This window comes from Eucyclogobius newberryi, unplaced genomic scaffold (genome assembly GCF_026437365.1).
Source record: "Eucyclogobius newberryi isolate DKJ021-1_F unplaced genomic scaffold, fEucNew1.0.hap1 SCAF_6, whole genome shotgun sequence".
NCBI classification, from domain to species: Eukaryota; Metazoa; Chordata; class Actinopteri; order Gobiiformes; family Gobiidae; genus Eucyclogobius; species Eucyclogobius newberryi.
Window position 1 is genome coordinate 34837678 of NW_027316278.1, and position 24605 is coordinate 34862282.

General features: G+C 45.5%; 1 protein-coding gene across 1 annotated transcript in view; it reads right to left on the minus strand.

The window, feature by feature from the left end:
* Positions 1-665: 665 nt before the first annotated feature.
* The window catches only part of pcsk5b (proprotein convertase subtilisin/kexin type 5b), a 119435-nt gene continuing 95495 nt past the window's right edge, over positions 666-24605 (minus strand). Inside the window, exons 27-37 of the mRNA XM_072434024.1 lie at positions 23350-23556; positions 22599-22682; positions 22120-22306; positions 20166-20380; positions 18435-18677; positions 17776-18009; positions 16967-17147; positions 6205-6422; positions 4017-4120; positions 3043-3241; positions 666-1114 (exon numbers count right to left, since the gene is read on the minus strand). Coding sequence (XP_072290125.1) covers positions 696-1114; positions 3043-3241; positions 4017-4120; positions 6205-6422; positions 16967-17147; positions 17776-18009; positions 18435-18677; positions 20166-20380; positions 22120-22306; positions 22599-22682; positions 23350-23556 — 2291 coding nt within the window. The 3' untranslated portion in view covers positions 666-695. The remainder of the gene's footprint in view (positions 1115-3042; positions 3242-4016; positions 4121-6204; positions 6423-16966; positions 17148-17775; positions 18010-18434; positions 18678-20165; positions 20381-22119; positions 22307-22598; positions 22683-23349; positions 23557-24605) is intronic.

The window sequence follows — 24605 nt, forward strand, 5'->3', positions numbered from 1 at the left end:
TTTGGATTGTTCTTGTCCTTTAAACATGCTCGAGTGCCTTTGCTTTGGCGTCTCATGTCTTAGAACTTAAAATAATGCATGTACTGAAAATACATATTACTTTAAATCTGTGAGATGCTCCGTCATCCGGATTTGGTGTTAGTACTCCATCTACTGGCAGCAGAGGGAATTTACCTTGGGGACAAAAACAAAAACTAGCTAGCTCCGACATAATAATGTAAATACACAGTTGTAATGAACGTGATTTGAGGCAGAAATGCTTAGAACAAGTCTCCGGATGATTTATGGAGTTAAAAACAACGAAACCTCTGAATCTCGACCTTTGAGTGTTTTAGTGAGGCTCAGAAGCAGCAGAGGAGACGAGCTCGTAAACAGGATGAATAAAACAAGTGTGAATGAAGCTAAATACAGCACACTTTTGAGGAGAGAACAATGTAATAACATGGTGAAAAGTTAAAAAAGTACATTTTGCAAAAGCAATTGTCAATTGTCCTTGACAACAATCCAGGGTCAATTGGAACGGAATGATTTTTTGAGGTTCAGAAAAGACATGTGAATGAAGCTAAATGCTACTCCAGCTGTGTTTTTGGGGAGGGAAAATCAATACGAAATGGTTAAAAGTCAATAATGCATCACATCACAAAAGTCCATTTTGCATCACATGTGGTAAATCTTCTGACACTTCCCCCTGGTGTTCACTTGTAGGAGTAGCTCTCGTCGTCATACTCTAGGTCCACTTCCTCCTCCTCCAGCAGTCCGTACTTGAACTTCCTGTAGACTGTCCCGTCCTGAGACATGTAGACTATGTCCTCGTCTTCACCCTCTTCGTCTTCGTCGTCACACTCGATGATGCGGCGGCTCTGCTCGTCAAACGCAGCAGTGTAGGGGGGCGGGGCCAGCTGGGACGTCCCGTTGGAGGTGAGCTTCTCGTAGCCGCCCGCTTTGGTCCCGGGCGTGGCGGATTTGAGGCGGACATAGTGGAGGTAGTAGAAGACGGCGGCGCCTGTGAAGAGGATGAGGACAACACAGACGCTGACGAAGACTCTGGGCGCTGCGCTCTGCTCCGTGTCCACCAGGTGGCGCAGTTTACTGTTCACACTCAGAACACACTCCTCTGGAAACACAACAGGCAACATTGTTAGTTTATGTTTGTTTACATCCATCCATCTTCTTCTGCTTATCTTAGTTGTCTAAGCATGGACTCTCAGACTTCCTTCTCCCCAGACACATCCTCCAACTCCTCGAGGAGATACCGAGGCGTTGTCAGACCAGCCGAGAGACACAGTCCCTCCACCGTGTCCTGGGTCTTCCCCCGGGCCTCTTCCCGGTGGGACATGCCTGAAACACCTCCCCAGGGAGGAGCCCAGGAGGCATCCGGAACAGATGCCCGAGCCACCTCAGCCGAAGGAGCAGCGGCTCTACTCTGAGCTCCTCCCGTGTGACTGAGCTCCTCACCCTATCTCTAAGGGAGATAGGGTGAGGAGGCCACCCGGCGGAGGAAACTAATTTCGACCGCTTGTATCCGCGATCTTGTCCTTTCGGTCATTACCCAAAGCTCATGACCATAGGTGAGGGTAGGAACGTAGACCGATCGGTAAATCGAGAGCTTTGCCTTTCGACTCAGCTCCTTCTTCACCACAACAGTCCGATGCAGCGACTGCATCACTGCAGCCGCTACCTGAACTGATACAGGGCTGATCTCATCTACCTGTGGAAGAGTTTGCCAACGACCAGTCTCTGCTTCCTCTTCAGAAGACGTGACAGTGGGATTGAGGAGGCCCTCAAAGTATTCCTTCCACCGTCCGATGACATCCTCAGTCGAGGTCCGCAGGTCTCCACCCACACCGTAAACAGTGTTGGTGAAGCACTGCTTCCCCTTCTGAGGCACCGGACAGTTTGCCAGAATTTCTATACGGCCGACCGATAGTCCTCCTCCATGGCCTCCCCAAACTCCTCCCAGCCCCAGGTCTTTGCTTCTGCAACAGCACAAGCTGCAGCACGCCTGGCCCGCCAATACCTGTCAACAACGGATCCAACTCACCTCCAGGTGGTGATCGGTTGACAACTCTGCCCCTCTCTTCACCCGAGTGTCCAAGACACGCGGCCGGAGGTCAGATGACACGACAACAAAGTCGATCATTGACCTCCGACCTAGGGTGTCCTGGTGCCACATCCACTGATGGACACCCTTGTGCTTGAACATGGTGTTCGTTATGGACAATCCGTGACTCGCACAGAAATCCAATAACTGAACACCACACGGGTTACGATCGGGGAAGCTGTTCTTTCTGATCACCCCTCTCCAGGTGTCACTGTCGTTGCCCCCATGGGTGTTGAAGTCCGGGTACCCTGCACTGCTGTTCAGCCCGTAGGCCGACACAACAGGGAGAGACCTGTCCCCAACTCGTAGGCGTAGGGACGTGACTCTCTCCAACACGTGGCGGCTCTGGAGCTATTAGCAAGCCCACACCTCAAGTGGATTAATATCCATTGTTTGTTTACAAGGAATGTTAATCCACCTGTGAAACTCAAACCGATGTGGATCAATTAAATGATCAAGGAAAAAAACAAATGCTTGTGACGAGGTGAAATTAACTTTGCTTTTCTATTTGTACAAGAACACAACTGTCAAGACTGATAGACTCTGCCAGATTGGATGAAGCTTTGAACTTTAGGGCTTTAGATTTTAAGTAACATATATGTTACAGTTGCTGTTTTGCTAGTCTTCTAGTGCTTAGTACACAAAGTGACACTGTAACCTTATCTTAGCTCAGAACCGTGTAGTGAAAGGTCAGATTAAAGATTGTGTTCCAGAAGTGGAAAACCTGCAGAAGACGCTGCAGGTAAAGTCCAAACATCCCAAACACTTTGACAGGAGCACTAAACATCACACAGACTCAGATCACAGGGGGCACAAGTTGATTGGCTGCATTTTGCCTGTGTCAGGTTAAAGTTAGGCAAAATAGTGAAAGTTATGGAAAGGTTAGGTGTTAGGGGTTAGCCAATAAAGACACACATGTAACATCCTGTGGTTATACTGACCCCTGGAGGCCTGGCAGTCGCAGCACTCCCAGGGAAAGCCCTCTCCCGCTCTCACAAACTCTTTCCCGCAGCAGCTCAGACAGCGGCCGTCGTCTGCCAGGATCTGCAGGGCCGGACACACGGTGCAGTTCCACTGAGACGGACCTTTACAGTCCACACACGAGAGGTCACAGCGAGCGCACGCAAGGTCAGCAGCATCCTGCAGAGGTCAGGGTACAAGTACAAATATTACACGAAACTAAAGTACAAATATAACAGTCCAGAGAGGACACAGGCCTTCAGTGTGAACTACTAACTGACCAGTGTCTTCATTATTTTAGTAATTGACAAGTCAAACCATAACTTCTGCACATTGAGACTTTTCAAACACATGATCAACCAGATAAAGGTGAAAGATAGTGACTGAAGGCTTCTAGATAGAGACAGTTAGATTTACAAATAAAGTGTATTATGTATAAAATCAAAGATTTAATAATGTCACTGTTATAAAACATATTTTCCTTCTGTTTATATTTTCATTGTAGAATTCTGTTTAAAGTGCACTTAAAAACATCTGAGAAAACGAATCCAAGAATCCAATGTGTTTCAGTTTGTCGACCTCTAAACACCATTCGATCTCGATTAGGCAGCGACGTAATGACATCATAAATATAAATGTGATTAAACATAATATCACAATAATTATTAAAAGTGCTTGAAACGGTTGAAAAATATCATGGATTATTATAATTTCAATATTAAGGAAGTAGTTTAACCAACTATAAGAGTATTTACCTTGATTATAAGAGAAAGCAACAACAATCTAGAAGAGAACGTCATGGATAAGAAGCTTTTATCTGCACAATCTGGTGGTAAACTGTATTTTGGAGGAGATTCTCACTATTATAGACATCGCACAACAAAGTGTTTCCCCTTCGTATCACGATAGTGTTGTTTATTGCCCCATGTCACTGTGAGGTCAAAGTGGGACTCACCGGAGCAGAGGTCTGGTACGAGCCCACGGCACAGTTAGAGTCACAAATGCCTCCGAAAAACTTGTAGCCTTCATAACAGGACAGACAGAAAATAGCGCCCTCATCTGGAAGACACAGGAAGAGCCTGGAGTCAGCATGTGTGATGACCTAAACCTTATCATTGACAATAGAACTAGACTTAAGTATTTCATAGTGCCATGTATAGTATGTGTACTATGTTGTTTCAGGCTGTTTAAGTCACAGTTATATATTCTTCTCATTACTAGTCATTACTAGTGGTCAATGATATGTTTGGTCAGTAAAAGTATGTGATCTGGAGCTCAGACTGTGGAGGAAGACATTTGACTGCAGTACTTCCAGTATTAACAGGCAATAATTCAAAGTCTGTATTTTTTATGTTCAGGAAATTAATATTGAAGTTGTTTTATTAGTTTTGACTCAAGACAAAATCAAATCAAATTGAAGATAGTGATTGAGAGCCCAGAGTTCCCAATCCCTGCAGACCCTCCAAAGTGTTGAAGTCGCTCGATCTCTCTCGAGGAACATCAGCTGCAAATATACGGCGATGTTGTTTCATATTGTCCCCAAAGCAAATGACGAAGCATTAAGAGCGATATGAAGAGTGGGTCCAGCTCGCCTCCGACGGTCCCTCATCTGCCTGAAGAGTGGGTCCAGCTCCAGTCTCCTCGTGTCCGTCTGTCCGTCTGTGAGAGTCGGATCTCTCCTTCACTGGAACTCCTCCAGGTTTCTACGCTTTTTTCCCAAAGAGGTTTTTTTTGTAGTTTTTCCTGGCTGAGAAGGAGAGTCTAAGGACAGAGGACCCTGGGACATCGTCCCTCGCCACCACAGACATTGTCTGACTCCATCGCCACCACAGACATTGTTGATTAATTTCTCCCTGTGGCCCTCAGAGGCAACTGTTGTTGTGATTTTGGGCCTTACAAAAATAAATTGATTTGATTTGATTTGATATGACATGACCCAGTCCAACGTTCTATTCAAGCTGGATACTACATTTACATCTTCTCAAGGTAAAAGTGTGTTTAGTGGTGTTCCTGCTGAATGTAACGGTCCCGTCACACCAGGGGCAGACCTTCGACTGCACCAGGAGCAGACTGGGAGAGGCCTTCGACTGCACCAGGAGCAGACTGGGAGAGACTGGGAGAGGCCTTCGACTGCACCAGGAGCAGACTGGGAGAGGCCTTCGACTGCACCAGGAGCAGACTGGGAGAGGCCTTCGACTGCACCAGGAGCAGACTGGGAGAGACTGGGAGAGGCCTTCGACTGCACCAGGAGCAGACTGGGAGAGGCCTTCGACTGCACCAGGAGCAGACTGGGAGAGGCCTTCGACTGCACCAGGAGCAGACTGGGAGAGACTGGGAGAGGCCTTCGACTGCACCAGGAGCAGACTGGGAGAGGCCTTCGACTGCACCAGGAGCAGACTGGGAGAGGCCTTCGACTGCACCAGGAGCAGACTGGGAGAGACTGGGAGAGGCCTTCGACTGCACCAGGAGCAGACTGGGAGAGGCCTTCGACTGCACCAGGAGCAGACTGGGAGAGGCCTTCGACTGCACCAGGAGCAGACTGGGAGAGACTGGGAGAGGCCTTCGACTGCACCAGGAGCAGACTGGGAGAGGCCTTCGACTGCACCAGGAGCAGACTGGGAGAGGCCTTCGACTGCACCAGGAGCAGACTGGGAGAGGCCTTCGACTGCACCAGGACAGAAACAGACTGAACGTCTCTCAGCCTCGGCTCACACCTGATGTTTTTTAGACCGGGACGGAGTCTGACGGGTTTTGGGGCTAATTGAGTTTGGTTGTTTAGTGCATTTTCATGACACATGTTTATGGTAAAAAGGTTTTTAAAAAATGATATAAAATGTGGTTTAGTGTCTTGTTCTCTAAATTTGGCAGTAATGATGGTTTTGCTTTGCTTATTTATTTTTGCTCAGGACACTCAAATGGTAAATTATTCAATGAAATCCATTGTTTGACTCTGTTGCGCAATTGATGGGTTTCAGCTTCCTGTTATATGCATCGTTTTGGAAGACTTTTTCCCATTATTTTAGTTTGAAACTGCTAAAAGCTATGGCAACGATGAAAATGTTGAAACCCATGCAAACGTGCAGTGAGACTGGAGGAGGACGGAAGGGGTGCTGGGAGCAGGTTTGGGACGAGGCCGTTCTCACCGGAGCAGGTTTGGCAGGACGGGTGACACCTGTGGCAGCTCTTGCTCTGGTGCTCCTGGTAGTATCCGTCGGGACAGCGCTGCACACACTGCCCCCTTTGTGTCAGGTAGAGGAAGTTCTCTCGACAGCTCAGACAGTGCGTGTTCCCGGGGCCCCGGCAGGCGTCACAGGACGGGTCACAGCGCTCACATGTCATGGACACGGGGTTTCCAAAATGACTACAACAAGCACAGGGACAGAGCAGGGTTCAAATGTAAATAACAACACATCATGGACCAAACAAAGCTATGAATGTAACTATGGTTCTATGAATCCGGACTGAAGTACCTGGAGGACCAAGTCTGCTCTACTGCACAATACTAACATGTTAACTCGATTTCGATACGAAGAAATAGGCTTGATTCTCAATACAAATTGCAATTCAACAATAACAATTGAAACACTTTTTTTTGGACATTCCATTTTAAACACAAAATATCTAGAACTGGTTTAGCTCAAGATCATTCTAAAACTTCACAAAAGGTCAAATGTTGTCCTGTACAAGTGATTATTTTGTTATATACTGCAAGTTAATGTAGTTTAGAGACTAGTCTTCATACCTTTGTCATCATGACAGAGTTCTCTATGTGTAAAGAGAGTCATAATCATTACTATATCGACAATTCAACAAATACTAGATGAATTTAGGGCTAGACAAAATATCGCAAAAGTATCAGTATTGCAATATTGGCTGACGCAGTAATCAATATCACAGCAAACTAAATTATATTACACAACCAACTGACAGAAACGTGCTGTTTTGAAAGAATGTGTGTTTTTAAACGACAATGGCAGATTGTATTTAGTATTTTCCTTAAAGGTGGTATAGACGATTTTTTTCAGCAAATTTTTCATCATATTTCCTCGTGGCGTGGATAAATCATTTGTCCTGCCACGTATCAATCATAAAACGCACCTACCGCTCACCTGCAGCCGCGTCAGGCTCGTCCCCACGTTTCCGCGTGCCTAAGCGCATGGATCTATCATAATATAGTTCCCTCAGTGTACGGGACAAAATGAAGACGGAGAAAGACAGTTCGAGCTGACGCAGAAGTGGACAGAAATCTACGGGAGACGAGCGATGTGATGCGCTCCGTTGCGCTAATAAACAAACGCACGTGTGTGTTGTATCGGTCCACACGGGGGAGTGCGCATGCGCACTTCCGCCTGCGTTCTCAAATAGCCGAAAAATCGTCCATACCGCCTTTAAGTCTTAAATGACCTTCAACTTCATCTAGAGTTTCTCAATATCAAATTTTTCAGTGATAAATTGAGACGTGCACATATTATTCAAAAAGTGTATTATTGTGTAACTCTGTCATTCCATCTAAGCTAATAAATAAACACTTTCCCTAGGCATTAATCCTACTCCAACTGAATGGACTTTCTAACCAGGGCCACAAAATATTAGGTTAGGCAATAGCTGTTCCACCACTGGAGTTCCACAGGCGTTTGTTTTATGCCCATATCACAATCTTTTTCAATATCATACAGCCCTGGCTGAGTCCCTGTGTGTAAAGAGTCCCTGTGTGTAAAGAGTTCCTGTGTGTAAAGAGTCCCTGTGTGTAAAGAGTCCCTGTGTGTAAAGAGTCCCTGTGTGTAAAGAGTCCCTGTGTGTAAAGAGTTCCTGTGTGTAAAGAGTCCCTGTATGAAGAGTCCCTGTGTGTAAAGAGTCCCTGTGTGTAAAGAGTCCCTGTGTGTAAAGAGTCCCTGTGTGTAAAGAGTCCCTGTGTGTAAAGAGTCCCTGTGTGTAAAGAGTCCCTGTATGAAGAGTCCCTGTGTGTAAAGAGTCCCTGTGTGTAAAGAGTCCCTGTATGAAGAGTCCCTGTGTATGAAGAGTCCCTGTGTGTGAAGACTCCCTGTGTGTGTGAAGAGTCCCTGTGTGTAAAGACTCCCTGTATGAAGACTCCCTGTGTGTGAAGACTCCCTGTGTGTAAAGACTCCCTGTGTGTAAAGACTCCCTGTGTGTAAAGACTCCCTGTGTGTGTGAAGAGTACCAGTGTGTAAAGAGTCCCTGTGTGTGAAGACTCCCTGTGTGTGAAGACTCCCTGTGTGTAAAGACTCCCTGTATGTGTGAAGAGTACCAGTGTGTAAAGACTCCCTGTGTGTGAAGACTCCCTGTGTGTGAAGACTCCCTGTGTGTAAAGACTCCCTGTGTGTGTTAAGACTCCCTGTGTGTAAAGACTCCCTGTGTGTAAAGACTCCCTGTGTGTAAAGACTCCCTGTGTGTAAAGACTCCCTGTGTGTGAAGACTTCCTGTGTGTGTTAAGACTCCCTGTGTGTAAAGACTCCCTGTGTGTGTGAAGAGTCCTTGTATGTAAAGAGTCCTTGTATGTAGAGTCCCTGTGTGTGAAGACTCTCTGTGTGTGAAGACTCTCTGTGTGTGAAGACTCTGTGTGTGAAGACTCTCTGTGTGTGAAGACTCTCTGTGTGTGAAGACTCTCTGTGTGTGAAGACTCTCTGTGTGTGAAGACTCTCTGTGTGTGAAGACTCCCTGTGTGTGAAGACTCCCTGTGTGTAAAGACTCCCTGTGTGTGTGAAGAGTACCAGTGTGTAAAGAGTCCCTGTGTGTGAAGACTCCCTGTGTGTGAAGACTCCCTGTGTGTGTAAAGACTCCCTGTGTATGTAAAGAGTCCCTGTATGAAGACTCCCTGTGTGTGAAGACTCCCTGTGTGTAAAGACTCCCTGTGTGTAAAGACTCCCTGTGTGTAAAAGCTCCCAGTGTGTAAAGAGTCCCTGTGTGTAAAGAGTCCCTGTGTGTAAAGACTCCCTGTGTGTGTAAAGACTCCCTGTGTGTGTAAAGACTCCCTGTGTGTGTAAAGACTCCCTGTGTATGTAAAGAGTCCCTGTATGAAGACTCCCTTGTGTGTGAAGACTCCCTTGTGTGTGAAGACTCCCTGTGTGTAAAGACTCACTGTGTGTAAAAGCTCCCAGTGTGTAGAGTCCCTGTGTGTAAAGAGTCCCTGTATGTAAAGAGTCCTTGTATGTAAAGAGTCCCTGTGTGTGAAGACTCTCTGTGTGTGAAGACTCTCTGTGTGTGAAGACTCTCTGTGTGTGAAGACTCCCTGTGTGTGAAGACTCCCTGTGTGTGAAGACTCCCTGTGTGTGAAGACTCCCTGTGTGTAAAGACTCCCTGTGTGTAAAGACTCCCTGTGTGTAAAGACTCCCTGTGTGTGTGAAGAGTACCAGTGTGTAAAGAGTCCCTGTGTGTGAAGACTCTCTGTGTGTGAAGACTCCCTGTGTGTGTAAGGACTCCCTGTGTATGTAAAGAGTCCCTGTGTATGTAAATAGTCCCTGTATGAAGACTCCCTGTGTGTGAAGACTCCCTGTGTGTAAAGACTCCCTGTGTGTAAAAGCTCCCAGTGTGTAAAGAGTCCCTGTGTGTAAAGAGTCCCTGTGTGTAAAGAGTCCCTGTATGAAGAGTCCCTGTGTGTAAAGAGTCCCTGTGTGTAAAGAGTCCCTGTATGAAGAGTCCCTGTGTATGAAGAGTCCCTGTGTGTGAAGACTCCCTGTGTGTGTGAAGAGTCCCTGTGTGTAAAGACTCCCTGTGTGTGAAGACTCCCTGTGTGTAAAGACTCCCTGTGTGTAAAGACTCCCTGTGTGTAAAGACTCCCTGTGTGTAAAGACTCCCTGTGTGTGTGAAGAGTACCAGTGTGTAAAGAGTCCCTGTGTGTGAAGACTCCCTGTGTGTGAAGACTCCCTGTGTGTAAAGACTCCCTGTGCGTGTGAAGAGTACCAGTGTGTAAAGACTCCCTGTGTGTGAAGACTCCCTGTGTGTGAAGACTCCCTGTGTGTAAAGACTCCCTGTGTGTGTTAAGACTCCCTGTGTGTAAAGAGTCCCTGTGTGTAAAGAGTCCCTGTGTGTAAAGACTCCCTGTGTGTAAAGACTCCCTGTGTGTGTAAAGACTCCCTGTGTGTGTAAAGACTCCCTGTGTATGTAAAGAGTCCCTGTATGAAGACTCCCTTGTGTGTGAAGACTCCCTGTGTGTAAAGACTCACTGTGTGTAAAAGCTCCCAGTGTGTAAAGAGTCCCTGTGTGTAAAGAGTCCCTGTGTGTAAAGACTCCCTTTGTGTAAAGACTCCCTGTGTGTGTAAAGACTCCCTGTGTATGTAAAGAGTCCCTGTATGAAGACTCCCTGTGTGTGAAGACTCCCTGTGTGTAAAGACTCCCTGTGTGTAAAGACTCACTGTGTGTAAAAGCTCCCAGTGTGTAAAAGCTCCCAGTGTGTAAAGAGTCCCTGTGTGTAAAGAGTCCCTGTGTGTAAAGAGTCCCTGTGTGTAAAGAGTACCAGTGTGTAAAGAGTACCTATGTGTAAAGAGTCCCTGTGTGTAAAGAGTACCAGTGTGTAAAGAGTACCAGTGTGTAAAGAGTACCAGTGTGTAAAGAGTCCCCGTGTGTAAAGAGTACCAGTGTGTAAAGAATACCTATGTGTAAAGAGTCCCTGTGTGTAAAGAGTACCAGTGTGTAAAGAGTACCAGTGTGTAAAGAGTACCAGTGTGTAAAGAGTCCCTGTGTGTAAAGAGTCCCTGTGTGTAAAGAGTCCCTGTGTGTAAAGAGTTCCTGTGTGTAAAGAGTCCCTGTGTGTAAAGAGTCCCTGTATGAAGAGTCCCTGTGTGTAAAGAGTCCCTGTATGAAGAGTCCCTGTGTGTAAAGAGTCCCTGTGTGTAAAGAGTCCCTGTATGAAGAGTCCCTGTGTGTAAAGAGTCCCTGTGTGTAAAGAGTCCCTGTATGAAGAGTCCCTGTGTGTAAAGAGTCCCTGTATGAAGAGTCCCTGTATGAAGAGTCCCTGTGTATGAAGAGTCCCTGTGTGTGAAGACTCCCTGTGTGTGTGAAGAGTCCCTGTGTGTAAAGACTCCCTGTGTGTGAAGACTCCCTGTGTGTAAAGACTCCCTGTGTGTAAAGACTCCCTGTGTGTAAAGACTCCCTGTGTGTGTGAAGAGTACCAGTGTGTAAAGAGTCCCTGTGTGTGAAGACTCCCTGTGTGTGAAGACTCCCTGTGTGTAAAGACTCCCTGTGTGTGTGAAGAGTACCAGTGTGTAAAGACTCCCTGTGTGTGAAGACTCCCTGTGTGTGAAGACTCCCTGTGTGTGTAAGGACTCCCTGTGTATGTAAAGAGTCCCTGTGTATGTAAATAGTCCCTGTATGAAGACTCCCTGTGTGTGAACACTCCCTGTGTGTAAAGACTCCCTGTGTGTAAAAGCTCCCTGTGTGTAAAAGCTCCCAGTGTGTAAAGAGTCCCTGTGTGTAAAGAGTCCCTGTGTGTAAAGAGTCCCTGTATGAAGAGTCCCTGTGTGTAAAGAGTCCCTGTGTGTAAAGAGTCCCTGTATGAAGAGTCCCTGTGTATGAAGAGTCCCTGTGTGTGAAGACTCCCTGTGTGTGTGAAGAGTCCCTGTGTTTAAAGACTCCCTGTGTGTGAAGACTCCCTGTGTGTAAAGACTCCCTGTGTGTAAAGACTCCCTGTGTGTAAAGACTCCCTGTGTGTAAAGACTCCCTGTGTGTGTGAAGAGTACCAGTGTGTAAAGAGTCCCTGTATGAAGACTCCCTTGTGTGTGAAGACTCCCTTGTGTGTGAAGACTCCCTGTGTGTAAAGACTCACTGTGTGTAAAAGCTCCCAGTGTGTAGAGTCCCTGTGTGTAAAGAGTCCCTGTATGTAAAGAGTCCTTGTATGTAAAGAGTCCCTGTGTGTGAAGACTCTCTGTGTGTGAAGACTCTCTGTGTGTGAAGACTCTCTGTGTGTGAAGACTCCCTGTGTGTGAAGACTCCCTGTGTGTGAAGACTCCCTGTGTGTGAAGACTCCCTGTGTGTAAAGACTCCCTGTGTGTAAAGACTCCCTGTGTGTAAAGACTCCCTGTGTGTGTGAAGAGTACCAGTGTGTAAAGAGTCCCTGTGTGTGAAGACTCCCTGTGTGTGAAGACTCCCTGTGTGTGTAAGGACTCCCTGTGTATGTAAAGAGTCCCTGTGTATGTAAATAGTCCCTGTATGAAGACTCCCTGTGTGTGAAGACTCCCTGTGTGTAAAGACGCCCTGTGTGTAAAAGCTCCCAGTGTGTAAAGAGTCCCTGTGTGTAAAGAGTCCCTGTGTGTAAAGAGTCCCTGTATGAAGAGTCCCTGTGTGTAAAGAGTCCCTGTGTGTAAAGAGTCCCTGTATGAAGAGTCCCTGTGTATGAAGAGTCCCTGTGTGTGAAGACTCCCTGTGTGTGTGAAGAGTCCCTGTGTGTGAAGACTCTCTGTGTGTGAAGACTCTCTGTGTGTGAAGACTCTCTGTGTGTGAAGACTCTCTGTGTGTGAAGACTCTCTGTGTGTGAAGACTCCCTGTGTGTGAAGACTCCCTGTGTGTAAAGACTCCCTGTGTGTGTGAAGAGTACCAGTGTGTAAAGAGTCCCTGTGTGTGAAGACTCCCTGTGTGTGAAGACTCCCTGTGTGTGTAAAGACTCCCTGTGTATGTAAAGAGTCCCTGTATGAAGACTCCCTGTGTGTGAAGACTCCCTGTGTGTAAAGACTCCCTGTGTGTAAAGACTCCCTGTGTGTAAAAGCTCCCAGTGTGTAAAGAGTCCCTGTGTGTAAAGAGTCCCTGTGTGTAAAGACTCCCTGTGTGTGTAAAGACTCCCTGTGTGTGTAAAGACTCCCTGTGTGTGTAAAGACTCCCTGTGTATGTAAAGAGTCCCTGTATGAAGACTCCCTTGTGTGTGAAGACTCCCTTGTGTGTGAAGACTCCCTGTGTGTAAAGACTCACTGTGTGTAAAAGCTCCCAGTGTGTAGAGTCCCTGTGTGTAAAGAGTCCCTGTATGTAAAGAGTCCTTGTATGTAAAGAGTCCCTGTGTGTGAAGACTCTCTGTGTGTGAAGACTCTCTGTGTGTGAAGACTCTCTGTGTGTGAAGACTCCCTGTGTGTGAAGACTCCCTGTGTGTGAAGACTCCCTGTGTGTGAAGACTCCCTGTGTGTAAAGACTCCCTGTGTGTAAAGACTCCCTGTGTGTAAAGACTCCCTGTGTGTGTGAAGAGTCCCAGTGTGTAAAGAGTCCCTGTGTGTGAAGACTCCCTGTGTGTGAAGACTCCCTGTGTGTGTAAAGACTCCCTGTGTATGTAAAGAGTCCCTGTGTATGTAAATAGTCCCTGTATGAAGACTCCCTGTGTGTGAAGACTCCCTGTGTGTAAAGACTCCCTGTGTGTAAAAGCTCCCAGTGTGTAAAGAGTCCCTGTGTGTAAAGAGTCCCTGTGTGTAAAGACTCCCTGTGTGTAAAGACTCCCTGTGTGTGTAAAGACTCCCTGTGTGTGTAAAGACTCCCTGTGTATGTAAAGAGTCCCTGTATGAAGACTCCCTTGTGTGTGAAGACTCCCTGTGTGTAAAGACTCACTGTGTGTAAAAGCTCCCAGTGTGTAAAGAGTCCCTGTGTGTAAAGAGTCCCTGTGTGTTAAGACTCCCTTTGTGTAAAGACTCCCTGTGTGTGTAAAGACTCCCTGTGTATGTAAAGAGTCCCTGTATGAAGACTCCCTGTGTGTGAAGACTCCCTGTGTGTAAAGACTCCCTGTGTGTAAAGACTCACTGTGTGTAAAAGCTCCCAGTGTGTAAAAGCTCCCAGTGTGTAAAGAGTCCCTGTGTGTAAAGAGTCCCTGTGTGTAAAGAGTCCCTGTGTGTAAAGAGTACCAGTGTGTAAAGAGTACCTATGTGTAAAGAGTCCCTGTGTGTAAAGAGTACCAGTGTGTAAAGAGTACCAGTGTGTAAAGAGTACCAGTGTGTAAAGAGTACCAGTGTGTAAAGAGTACCAGTGTGTAAAGAGTCCCCGTGTGTAAAGAGTACCAGTGTGTAAAGAATACCTATGTGTAAAGAGTCCCTGTGTGTAAAGAGTACCAGTGTGTAAAGAGTACCAGTGTGTAAAGAGTACCAGTGTGTAAAGAGTCCCTGTGTGTAAAGAGTCCCTGTGTGTAAAGAGTCCCTGTGTGTAAAGAGTTCCTGTGTGTAAAGAGTCCCTGTGTGTAAAGAGTCCCTGTATGAAGAGTCCCTGTGTGTAAAGAGTCCCTGTGTGTAAAGAGTCCCTGTATGAAGAGTCCCTGTGTGTAAAGAGTCCCTGTGTGTAAAGAGTCCCTGTATGAAGAGTCCCTGTGTGTAAAGAGTCCCTGTGTGTAAAGAGTCCCTGTATGAAGAGTCCCTGTGTGTAAAGAGTCCCTGTGTGTAAAGAGTCCCTGTATGAAGAGTCCCTGTGTATGAAGAGTCCCTGTGTGTGAAGACTCCCTGTGTGTGTGAAGAGTCCCTGTGTGTAAAGACTCCCTGTGTGTGAAGACTCCCTGTGTGTAAAGACTCCCTGTGTGTAAAGACTCCCTGTGTGTAAAGACTCCCTGTGTGTAAAGACTCCCTGTGTGTGTGAAGAGTACCAGTGTGTAAAGAGTCCCTGTGTGTGAAGACTCCCTGTGTGTGAAGACTCCCTGTGTGTAAAGACTCCCTGTGTGTGTGAAGAGTACCAGTGTGTAAAGACTCCCTGTGTGTGAAGACTCCCTGTGTGTGAAGACTCCCTGTGTGTAAAGACTCCCTGTGTGTAAAGACTCCCTGTGTGTGTTAAGACTCCCTGTGTGTAAAGACTCCCTGTGTGTAAAGACTCCCTGTGTGTAAAGACTCCCTGTGTGTAAAGACTCCCTGTGTGTAAAGACTCCCTGTGTGTGAAGACTTCCTGTGTGTGTTAAGACTCCCTGTGTGTAAAGACTCCCTGTGTGTGTGAAGAGTCCTTGTATGTAAAGAGTCCTTGTATGTAGAGTCCCTGTGTGTGAAGACTCTCTGTGTGTGAAGACTCTCTGTGTGTGAAGACTCTCTGTGTGTGAAGACTCTGTGTGTGAAGACTCTCTGTGTGTGAAGACTCTCTGTGTGTGAAGACTCTCTGTGTGTGAAGACTCTCTGTGTGTGAAGACTCTCTGTGTGTGAAGACTCCCTGTGTGTGAAGACTCCCTGTGTGTAAAGACTCCCTGTGTGTGTGAAGAGTACCAGTGTGTAAAGAGTCCCTGTGTGTGAAGACTCCCTGTGTGTGAAGACTCCCTGTGTGTGTAAAGACTCCCTGTGTATGTAAAGAGTCCCTGTATGAAGACTCCCTGTGTGTGAAGACTCCCTGTGTGTAAAGACTCCCTGTGTGTAAAGACTCCCTGTGTGTAAAAGCTCCCAGTGTGTAAAGAGTCCCTGTGTGTAAAGAGTCCCTGTGTGTAAAGACTCCCTGTGTGTGTAAAGACTCCCTGTGTGTGTAAAGACTCCCTGTGTGTGTAAAGACTCCCTGTGTATGTAAAGAGTCCCTGTATGAAGACTCCCTTGTGTGTGAAGACTCCCTTGTGTGTGAAGACTCCCTGTGTGTAAAGACTCACTGTGTGTAAAAGCTCCCAGTGTGTAAAGAGTCCCTGTGTGTAAAGAGTCCCTGTATGTAAAGAGTCCTTGTATGTAAAGAGTCCCTGTGTGTGAAGACTCTCTGTGTGTGAAGACTCTCTGTGTGTGAAGACTCTCTGTGTGTGAAGACTCTCTGTGTGTGAAGACTCCCTGTGTGTGAAGACTCCCTGTGTGTGAAGACTCCCTGTGTGTGAAGACTCCCTGTGTGTAAAGACTCCCTGTGTGTAAAGACTCCCTGTGTGTAAAGACTCCCTGTGTGTGTGAAGAGTACCAGTGTGTAAAGAGTCCCTGTGTGTGAAGACTCCCTGTGTGTGAAGACTCCCTGTGTGTGTAAAGACTCCCTGTGTATGTAAAGAGTCCCTGTGTATGTAAATAGTCCCTGTATGAAGACTCCCTGTGTGTGAAGACTCCCTGTGTGTAAAGACTCCCTGTGTGTAAAAGCTCCCAGTGTGTAAAGAGTCCCTGTGTGTAAAGAGTCCCTGTGTGTAAAGACTCCCTTTGTGTAAAGACTCCCTGTGTGTGTAAAGACTCCCTGTGTATGTAAAGAGTCCCTGTATGAAGACTCCCTGTGTGTGAAGACTCCCTGTGTGTAAAGACTCACTGTGTGTAATGACTCACTGTGTGTAAAAGCTCCCAGTGTGTAAAGAGTCCCTGTGTGTAAAGAGTCCCTGTGTGTAAAGAGTCCCTGTGTGTAAAGAGTACCAGTGTGTAAAGAGTACCTATGTGTAAAGAGTCCCTGTGTGTAAAGAGTACCAGTGTGTAAAGAGTACCAGTGTGTAAAGAGTACCAGTGTGTAAAGAGTCCCTGTGTGTAAAGAGTACCAGTGTGTAAAGAATACCTATGTGTAAAGAGTCCCTGTGTGTAAAGAGTACCAGTGTGTAAAGAGTCCCTGTATGAAGACTCCCTGAGTGTGAAGACTCTCTGTGTGTGACGACTCCCTGTGTGTGACGACTCCCTGTGTGTGAAGAGTCCCTGTGTGTAAAGAGTCCCCGTGTAAAGAGTCCCCTTGTGAAGAGTCCCCTTGTGTAAAGAGTCCCCGTGTAAAGATTCCATGTGTAAAGAGTCCCTGTGCAAAGAGTCCCCGTGCAAAGAGTCCCCGTGTAAAGAGTCCCCGTGTAAAGAGTCCCCGTGTAAAGAGTCCCCGTGTAAAGAGTCCCTGTGTAAAGAGTCCCCGTGTAAAGAGTCCCCGTGTAAAGAGTCCCCGTGTAAAGAGTCCCCGTGTAAAGATTCCATGTGTAAAGAGTCCCCGTGCAAAGAGTCCCCGTGCAAAGAGTCCCCGTGCAAAGAGTCCCCGTGCAAAGAGTCCCCGTGCAAAGAGTCCCCGTGTAAAGAGTCCCCGTGTAAAGAGTCCCCGTGTAAAGAGTACCTGGGGGAGCAGGTGGGCACACAGCCTCCTGCCTGTGTGTAGAGTCCAGCTCTGCAGCTGTCACACTGGAGGCTGTGGCGGCCGCTGCAGCGCTCACAGCTCCAGTGGCAGCGCTCGCACACTCGCTCCTCTGAGACGTCTGCGAAGAAACCTTGAGGACACTGCAGGACGCACGACGAATCTGACAAACACACACCCCAGACCGTTCAAGGAAGAAGAGCCTGGCATATGTGCTGCTGCTTAGACCACTGCACCACCTGGCAGCTTGTACGTTAACAGTTTATGTGACAGAGGTCGCCCACTTTTATTTTACCTTTTCATTCTTTATCCTTTCAGGCGCACTGATAATAGTCCTTTAAATAATTGTTAAACCAATTATGATTTCAATAATATGATTAGGACAGAGAAATATTAATTCCTGTGACAATATGCTACTTTGGTCAAATCGACATTTTCTCTTGAATGTTGCTCAATGCTCAAATAAAAACACATTTTTTCCCACCCACTTTTGTTCAGCCTCAGCAAAGCTCTGAGTGAGTGACAGGTGGACACAACCAATTACATTGAAGTGAACTTTTAAAAGAAGTTTAAAAATAAAGATAATAACTGTGCATGAATTGTGATTAAACATAAATTGTGACCCCCAATAATCAAGCAGCCCTACTATAACTTACTACATTTCAACAAAAATCATTGTTCATTTTAGTTGCCCTCATCTGAAATATGATTGGCCAGTACGACGTTGTGACGTCACGAGGAAACCATTACTACTGTGTGTCATGTGATGTGTGTCATGTCATGTGACTCACTGAGCAGTAAGCGTGGGTTGTTGCAGCTGAAGCAGTGGTCCGGCCCGGGCCCCGAGCAGCGGTGGCAGAAGGCGTGGCACTTCTGACACTCTCCATTAGAGTCCAGGTACGTGTGCATGGAGCAGCGGCTGTACCACACGCAGTGACCCGAGGCGTCCAGCAGGCGGCCCTCTGGACACGAGGTACAGGAGGAGGGCTGGTGGTCCGAGCAGGTCAGACACGTCACGTCACAGGCTGCAGCAGAAACACCACAGTCACAACGACCACATCACACACTTATTTAGGTGTATTGTCTTTAGCAAGCAACAAAACATCTCCATGGAGCCCTAAAGCAGCGTGTGAAAGCTGCTAATCCTGTAGTTTACACCTTTACAACATGTTCTACTGACTCAAACACATTTATCTACATAAACAAATCTTCACAGTATCAGTGGGTAGAACGTTTTTTATTTATTTATTATTATTATTTTTAGTTTTAGCTTTAGGTCCAGATTTGAATGGGAAACAATATAACAATGAATGCAAATAAAATAATGTCAGAGACTTAAAAAAAAAAAAAGTACCAGCAAATTAAGTGCAAATATGGTACTCATGCCCTGCAGCTACGTTGACGTACAAGTTCAGAGTGAGTGAAGTGTCCGGAGCCAGCTGGACATTACCTCTGCACTCGTTGGTGGCCCGGTCGTAGTAGGTGTTGTTGGGGCACTGGGCCAGGCACTCGCCCCTGAAGCGCACGGCGCGGGGGTGGGCACACTGGATACAGTCGTCAGAGTCGGGCCCGTCGCAGGAGGAGCACTCGCTGTGGCACCTCAAACATTCCTGCGCCCCCGTGTTCACGTAGAACCCCAGGGGGCAGTCATCCACGCAGCCGGCCTGGTGCAGGAAGTAGAAGTGCGAGCACTCTGGAGCAGCGGCAGAGCAAACAGGTTCAGACTGATTCAGCGAGTCACAGTCTGGAGACTTTATTCAACTCAAAATACAACAATTTAATACTAAATAAACACAGACAATTTACACGCAACTGACACCATTTTCAACAATCATTCAACAAAATAAAGCCGTTATCTGGTAAGATTGATTGTCAAATAATAACTATCAGTGTCAAAAGTAATTCTACAACTGTTACCTAGCAACTAGATTGTAAACAAGGGCCAAAGTCCATTTGAATCATACAATAATTATGATTTGACAACTAAATACACATTATTTTGTTAAATGATTGTTTAGTGAAAAGGTGCAAATTCTCTGCAATTTTAATGGAATAGTGCTTTTTGATGACATTACAGAGGATGAGGTACTCTTTTGTAGAACTCGACACTACTTCCTGTAATTTTCAACTTATATTTGACACAATTTTTGTCACAAACTACCACTTGACTGAGGAAAAACCATGATAATGTACCACAGTGACTAGGGCTGGGTATTGCCAAGACCCTCACGATACGATACGTGTCCCGATACTTGTATATTCCGATACAATTCCCTCATTACGATACGTATCCCGATAAATTTTTTAAAAAAGGGTCTTAAAATTTACCAAATGGGTAATGTTTTTACTCTGGATAAGAAAATGTATGAAAGTTCATGTTTATCCACAAAGCACTTATTTATAATTCCATTATGCTGTAATAAATGGTCACATTTATATAGCGTTTTTCTACCGTCAAGGTACTCAAAGCGCTTTACATCAAGGAACCAGTCACCCATTCACACACACATTCACACCCCAGATATACGCAGACACTGGGGGGCGAGTTGGGTTAAGTGTCTTGCCCAAGGACACAACGGCAGTATTCACATGAGGCAGCTGCAATCGCACCGCCAACCTGCGGGCCAGTGGATCTGACCGCTCTGACCGAGCGGGGAGTTGAACCGCCGATCAGAAAACGAGCACTCTACCACTGAGCTACTGCCGCCCAGTAATAAAAAGTAATAGTAATAATAAGTAATAACTAATAACTTCATACATCCAACCAACTGATCCAAATAGAAATATATGGAACACATTCTAGTCAAGTATTGCATGTTTCTGAACATGGTCTGAACATTCTGCAGCAGCATCTTCTGCACAGATCAGCTTCTGATCAGGTCCACTGCTCCTTCTCACCAGAGGAGCGCGGCACAAACAGCATATTAAAAGCACTATTCCACCTCAGTATCGAAAAAAATATCGATACTGAGTCCGCGTATCGATACGGAGTCCATGACGATATGTTGCCATATATATGTTTTGAACACAACTCAGGACAATCTCACCAAACAATGTTGTAAATAGAAAAAGAGGAGAACCTGACATATGGGCTTTAAGATGTTCGCTTACATAACATAAGAAACAAATAGTACACGTTTTTAATTATCTAATGTCTTCATATATAAATAACATGTCTTACTTGTGCAGAGTCCGTCCTGGCTGCACTCGCTGCAGTCGGCGGGGCAGGCCTGGCATTCTGCTCCTGAGCCGTAGTACCCCTGTGGACAGCGCCCCCAGCAGGAGTGCTCCAGCAGCAGGTGTGGCGGCTCACAGCTGAGGCAGGTGGAGGCGTTGCCCTGACAGGACGAGCACTGGGGCAGGCAGGGCACACACACGCCGTCACGCACCAGCCCTCTGCCACAGGTTCAAACACGAGAAAACATGAATAATCCTCCCAAACTCAGCTGAGCTCATTCACAGTAACATCAGGAAGAATACTGCGCTCACGTAATGCTATATCACCTTCAGTACACAGTAACGTCAGGAAGAATACTGCGCTCACGTAATGCTATATCACCTTCAGTACACAGTAACGTCAGGAAGAATACTGCGCTCACGTAATGCTACATCACCTTCAGTACACAGTAACGTCAGGAAGAATACTGCGCTCACGTAATGCTATATCACCTTCAGTACACAGTAACGTCAGGAAGAATACTGCGCTCACGTAATGCTATATCACCTTCAGTACACAGTAACGTCAGGAAGAATACTGCGCTCACGTAATGCTATATCACCTTCAGTACACAGTAACGTCAGGAAGAATACTGCGCTCACGTAATGCTATATCACCTTCAGTACACAGTAACGTCAGGAAGAATACTGCGCTCACGTAATGCTATATCACCTTCAGTACACAGTAACGTCAGGAAGAATACTGCGCTCACGTAATGCTATATCACCTTCAGTACACAGTAACGTCAGGAAGAATACTGCGCTCACGTAATGCTATATCACCTTCAGTACACAGTAACGTCAGGAAGAATACTGCGCTCACGTAATGCTATATCACCTTCAGTACACAGTAACGTCAGGAAGAATACTGCGCTCACGTAATGCTATATCACCTTCAGTACACAGTAACGTCAGGAAGAATACTGCGCTCACGTAATGCTACATCACCTTCAGTACACAGTAACGTCAGGAAGAATACTGCACTCACATAATGCTACATCACCTTCAGTACACAGTAACGTCAGGAAGAATACTGCGCTCACGTAATGCTATATCACCTTCAGTACACAGTAACGTCAGGAAGAATACTGCGCTCACGTAATGCTATATCACCTTCAGTACACAGTAACGTCAGGAAGAATACTGCGCTCACGTAATGCTACATCACCTTCAGTACACAGTAACGTCAGGAAGAATACTGCGCTCACGTAATGCTACATCACCTTCAGTACACAGTAACGTCAGGAAGAATACTGCACTCACATAATGCTACATCACCTTCAGTACATAGTAAGTAGTCTAAGTAGTAGTTAAGAGTATAATTGTAGTCACATTTAGTGATCATAATTATGCTCTTGACTATGTAGAGTCTAAAATACATACAACAAAGGCATTATTAACTCAAAATGCCCAAAAAGAAAACATTTCAGATTTTCAGCATTAACATACTTTCTTTGTAAATATTCTCCATCTAAAAGTCTTCAGTCACCATATGTCAACCTTTATTTGGTTAATGTATTTAAAATGTCTCAATTTACAGTAGAATAGTCAACTACAAAATAATTCTAAGTTGCAGTCCTAATCCCTTTATATTCAAGCAATAATTGATATGTGAATGATACGCGAAGTGAATGAAAATGATAATGTGGAGTGTCCTGACACATGGATCTGCTTATGAACCAGTGTTAAAAGTTTACTGAATTGATAGTTTTGATTGTGTGTGTGATTATGGATCAGAATACATTTGTCCTATGAATGATTCAGCATTTCAGCTCAGCAGATTCAGCCCTGATAAAGTGTTCATCAGTTGCAATTGATGTTGTCTGGAAGTATCACGATACACATCCCTGTATGGATACGTGTGTTGCCGTGTATTGTCACGATATATTACGATCTGGATATTTGGAGTAGAGCCCTACCTGTGGCAGTGTTCCACACAGGCCCCGTCCTGCAGCACCAGCCCGTGGTGACAGCGCAGACACTGCAGGGGGCGCTCACACACCACACAGCCCCGGGAGCACTCCTCACAGCGGCCGGACGTCCTGTTGGAGAAGGTCCCAGAGGGGCAGCGGCTCAAGCAACTCTGCTGAGCTGAAAGGAACTGTCCTGGAAGGAAAACACGTGGAGCATTTTTGTCTCTGAACAGTCACAAAAATGCTTCAGGAAAAGACATTTGACTTCAGCTCCTCCACCCTGACAGGAGCCCGTCTGTTTAAAGAGTTAACTCTTTAAACAGACGGGCTTGTTATTTAGGCTCAAACAAACTTCTCTTATAAACCTGTGACTAGTGAGTACGCACTCTCTTCTCTCAGTGAACTGTCTCTTTTCTCTTAAATGTAGAAAATCATGTACGCACACATGCTTAATACATAATGTTCCAGAGGTCTGAGGGTCTCACCTGGAGAGCAGCTGAGGCAGTCTGTTGTTTTGGGGCCGGAGCAGGAGGAGCAGGAGGAGGAGCAGGGCTGACAGATCGCCTCACCTGAGAACATACAACAGCTGTTTGTTCAAGAAAAGCAGGCCCCAGCGTAAACCTAAGTCCCCTTTTCTACAGTCTTTCATTTGGTGGAATTCAGATTGAAGTTACGTTCCTAAAATCATAGAAATACATCACAGTATTTCATCACACAATTTAGAATTCAAACTGCACAATATTAGTGAGGGAAATGGAAACAAAGCTGCTGTGGTTTATGTGAAATTCTCCTTAAAGCTGTGCAACAAAGTCGTTTCAAAACTATTTACACTATAGCATAGCATAGCATAGCATAGCATAGTATAGTATATAACTTTCCATGTCAAAGTATACTGATAGGATCATGTATTGTAATTAGAGTGGGCGATGAATGAATATCTTGATATGATCCGATGTGTTAAAACATGTTTTTAAATGTATTAGTTGAGGTTTAATTATTATATGTGAAATGTCAGAATGAAAATAACATGACACACTAATTTCCAACATTTTATAAAAAATAAAATGTATAATTGTTTGTTATAAACGATATTCAAACTTGCAAATGTTGAAAAGAACATTATTATTATCTAAATGTCGATATATTGCCCACCTCTAATTGGAATATGTTAGAAAATACATTTTAAAGCAGGTATTTTGTAAATACATGTTCACGTATTTGTCAGAGGAGTCGTACTGTCCCTGTAGAGGCCTCGGGCGCAGGGCTCCAGCTGCGAGGCCTGCAGACACTCCCCTCTCCTCAGGCTGAGGCCCCTCACGCAGGAGTCACAGTCGTCATATTGGGGCCCTCCACAGGTGGCACACGCCCTGTGACACGGCTCACACGCCTGGCTCTCCTCATCCATGAAGAAGCCAGGGCCACAGTGGTCCACGCACTCCCCGTCTGAAAACACACAGCACTTCAGAGGGTTGTAATGGTCTCCATAGTAACATGGAAACAACACAGACATAAAGGTACAAAGATCAAAGACCCAAGATAAGGTATGATACTACCTTGATTCTGTCACATGACCTCTTGTGTGGCGCAGTGGGGTCAATATTATCAACATACATATTTACACATACATGTACACACATACATGTACACACATACATGTACACACATACAAGTACAGTATTTGTTCAATCAAATCTTATGGAATTAGAATACCTTGTCAAGTCCAAAGTTCTTTAAATCATGTTAAGTGCCAACCTAAATACTCTCCTTGAAGGTGTTGTGGAAACATGTTATTAAGCATGTCACTTTTGACTTATATCTAAAATGAAATTGTTTGTTTCATTTATTTGGGTTGGGACAGTGCATGTTAATGAGTATACATGATATAAATGCTGTATATGGGCTATTTTACTTTTTCTAGTAAGTACAAATTTATTTTATACTTTAATTTTAGAAATACAAACAGACAGTTTGTATCAATTAAGATCTCAGGACATTCTTCTTTTGGAATCTCATTGACTCAACACGGCACAACTGCTCCCTCTTCATGGAACGGGACAAGACATTTCAAATGAGCTTTTAATGAACTCAAAACACTTATAAAAGACTATCCACAGTGATTGTTGATTGTTTTATAGCCATTTTATCTAGATATTCTATTTAGTTTGTTTTAAGTGTTTTATGTGCTTTGTATTCAAAAGGCACTGATGAAACAGAGAGTTTCTCTCATTGCGTATACCCTGGATAAATAAAATAAAATTAACGTTCATGCTGACAACATTGTGTTACTTAGTCACACAAAACATATGTACCAATGTATGAAACCGGGGACTTCCTGTAAGTATGTCACACACTAGAGACACACAGTTTTACCCACATGAGGAGCAAGAGATGATATGGAAAACACAAAACAGGTAACGGTACGACAGCTAAACCGTCTCACAAGCTAACGAGGCTAGCATGGCTAACAAGCCCACACTACAGCCAAGCACCAT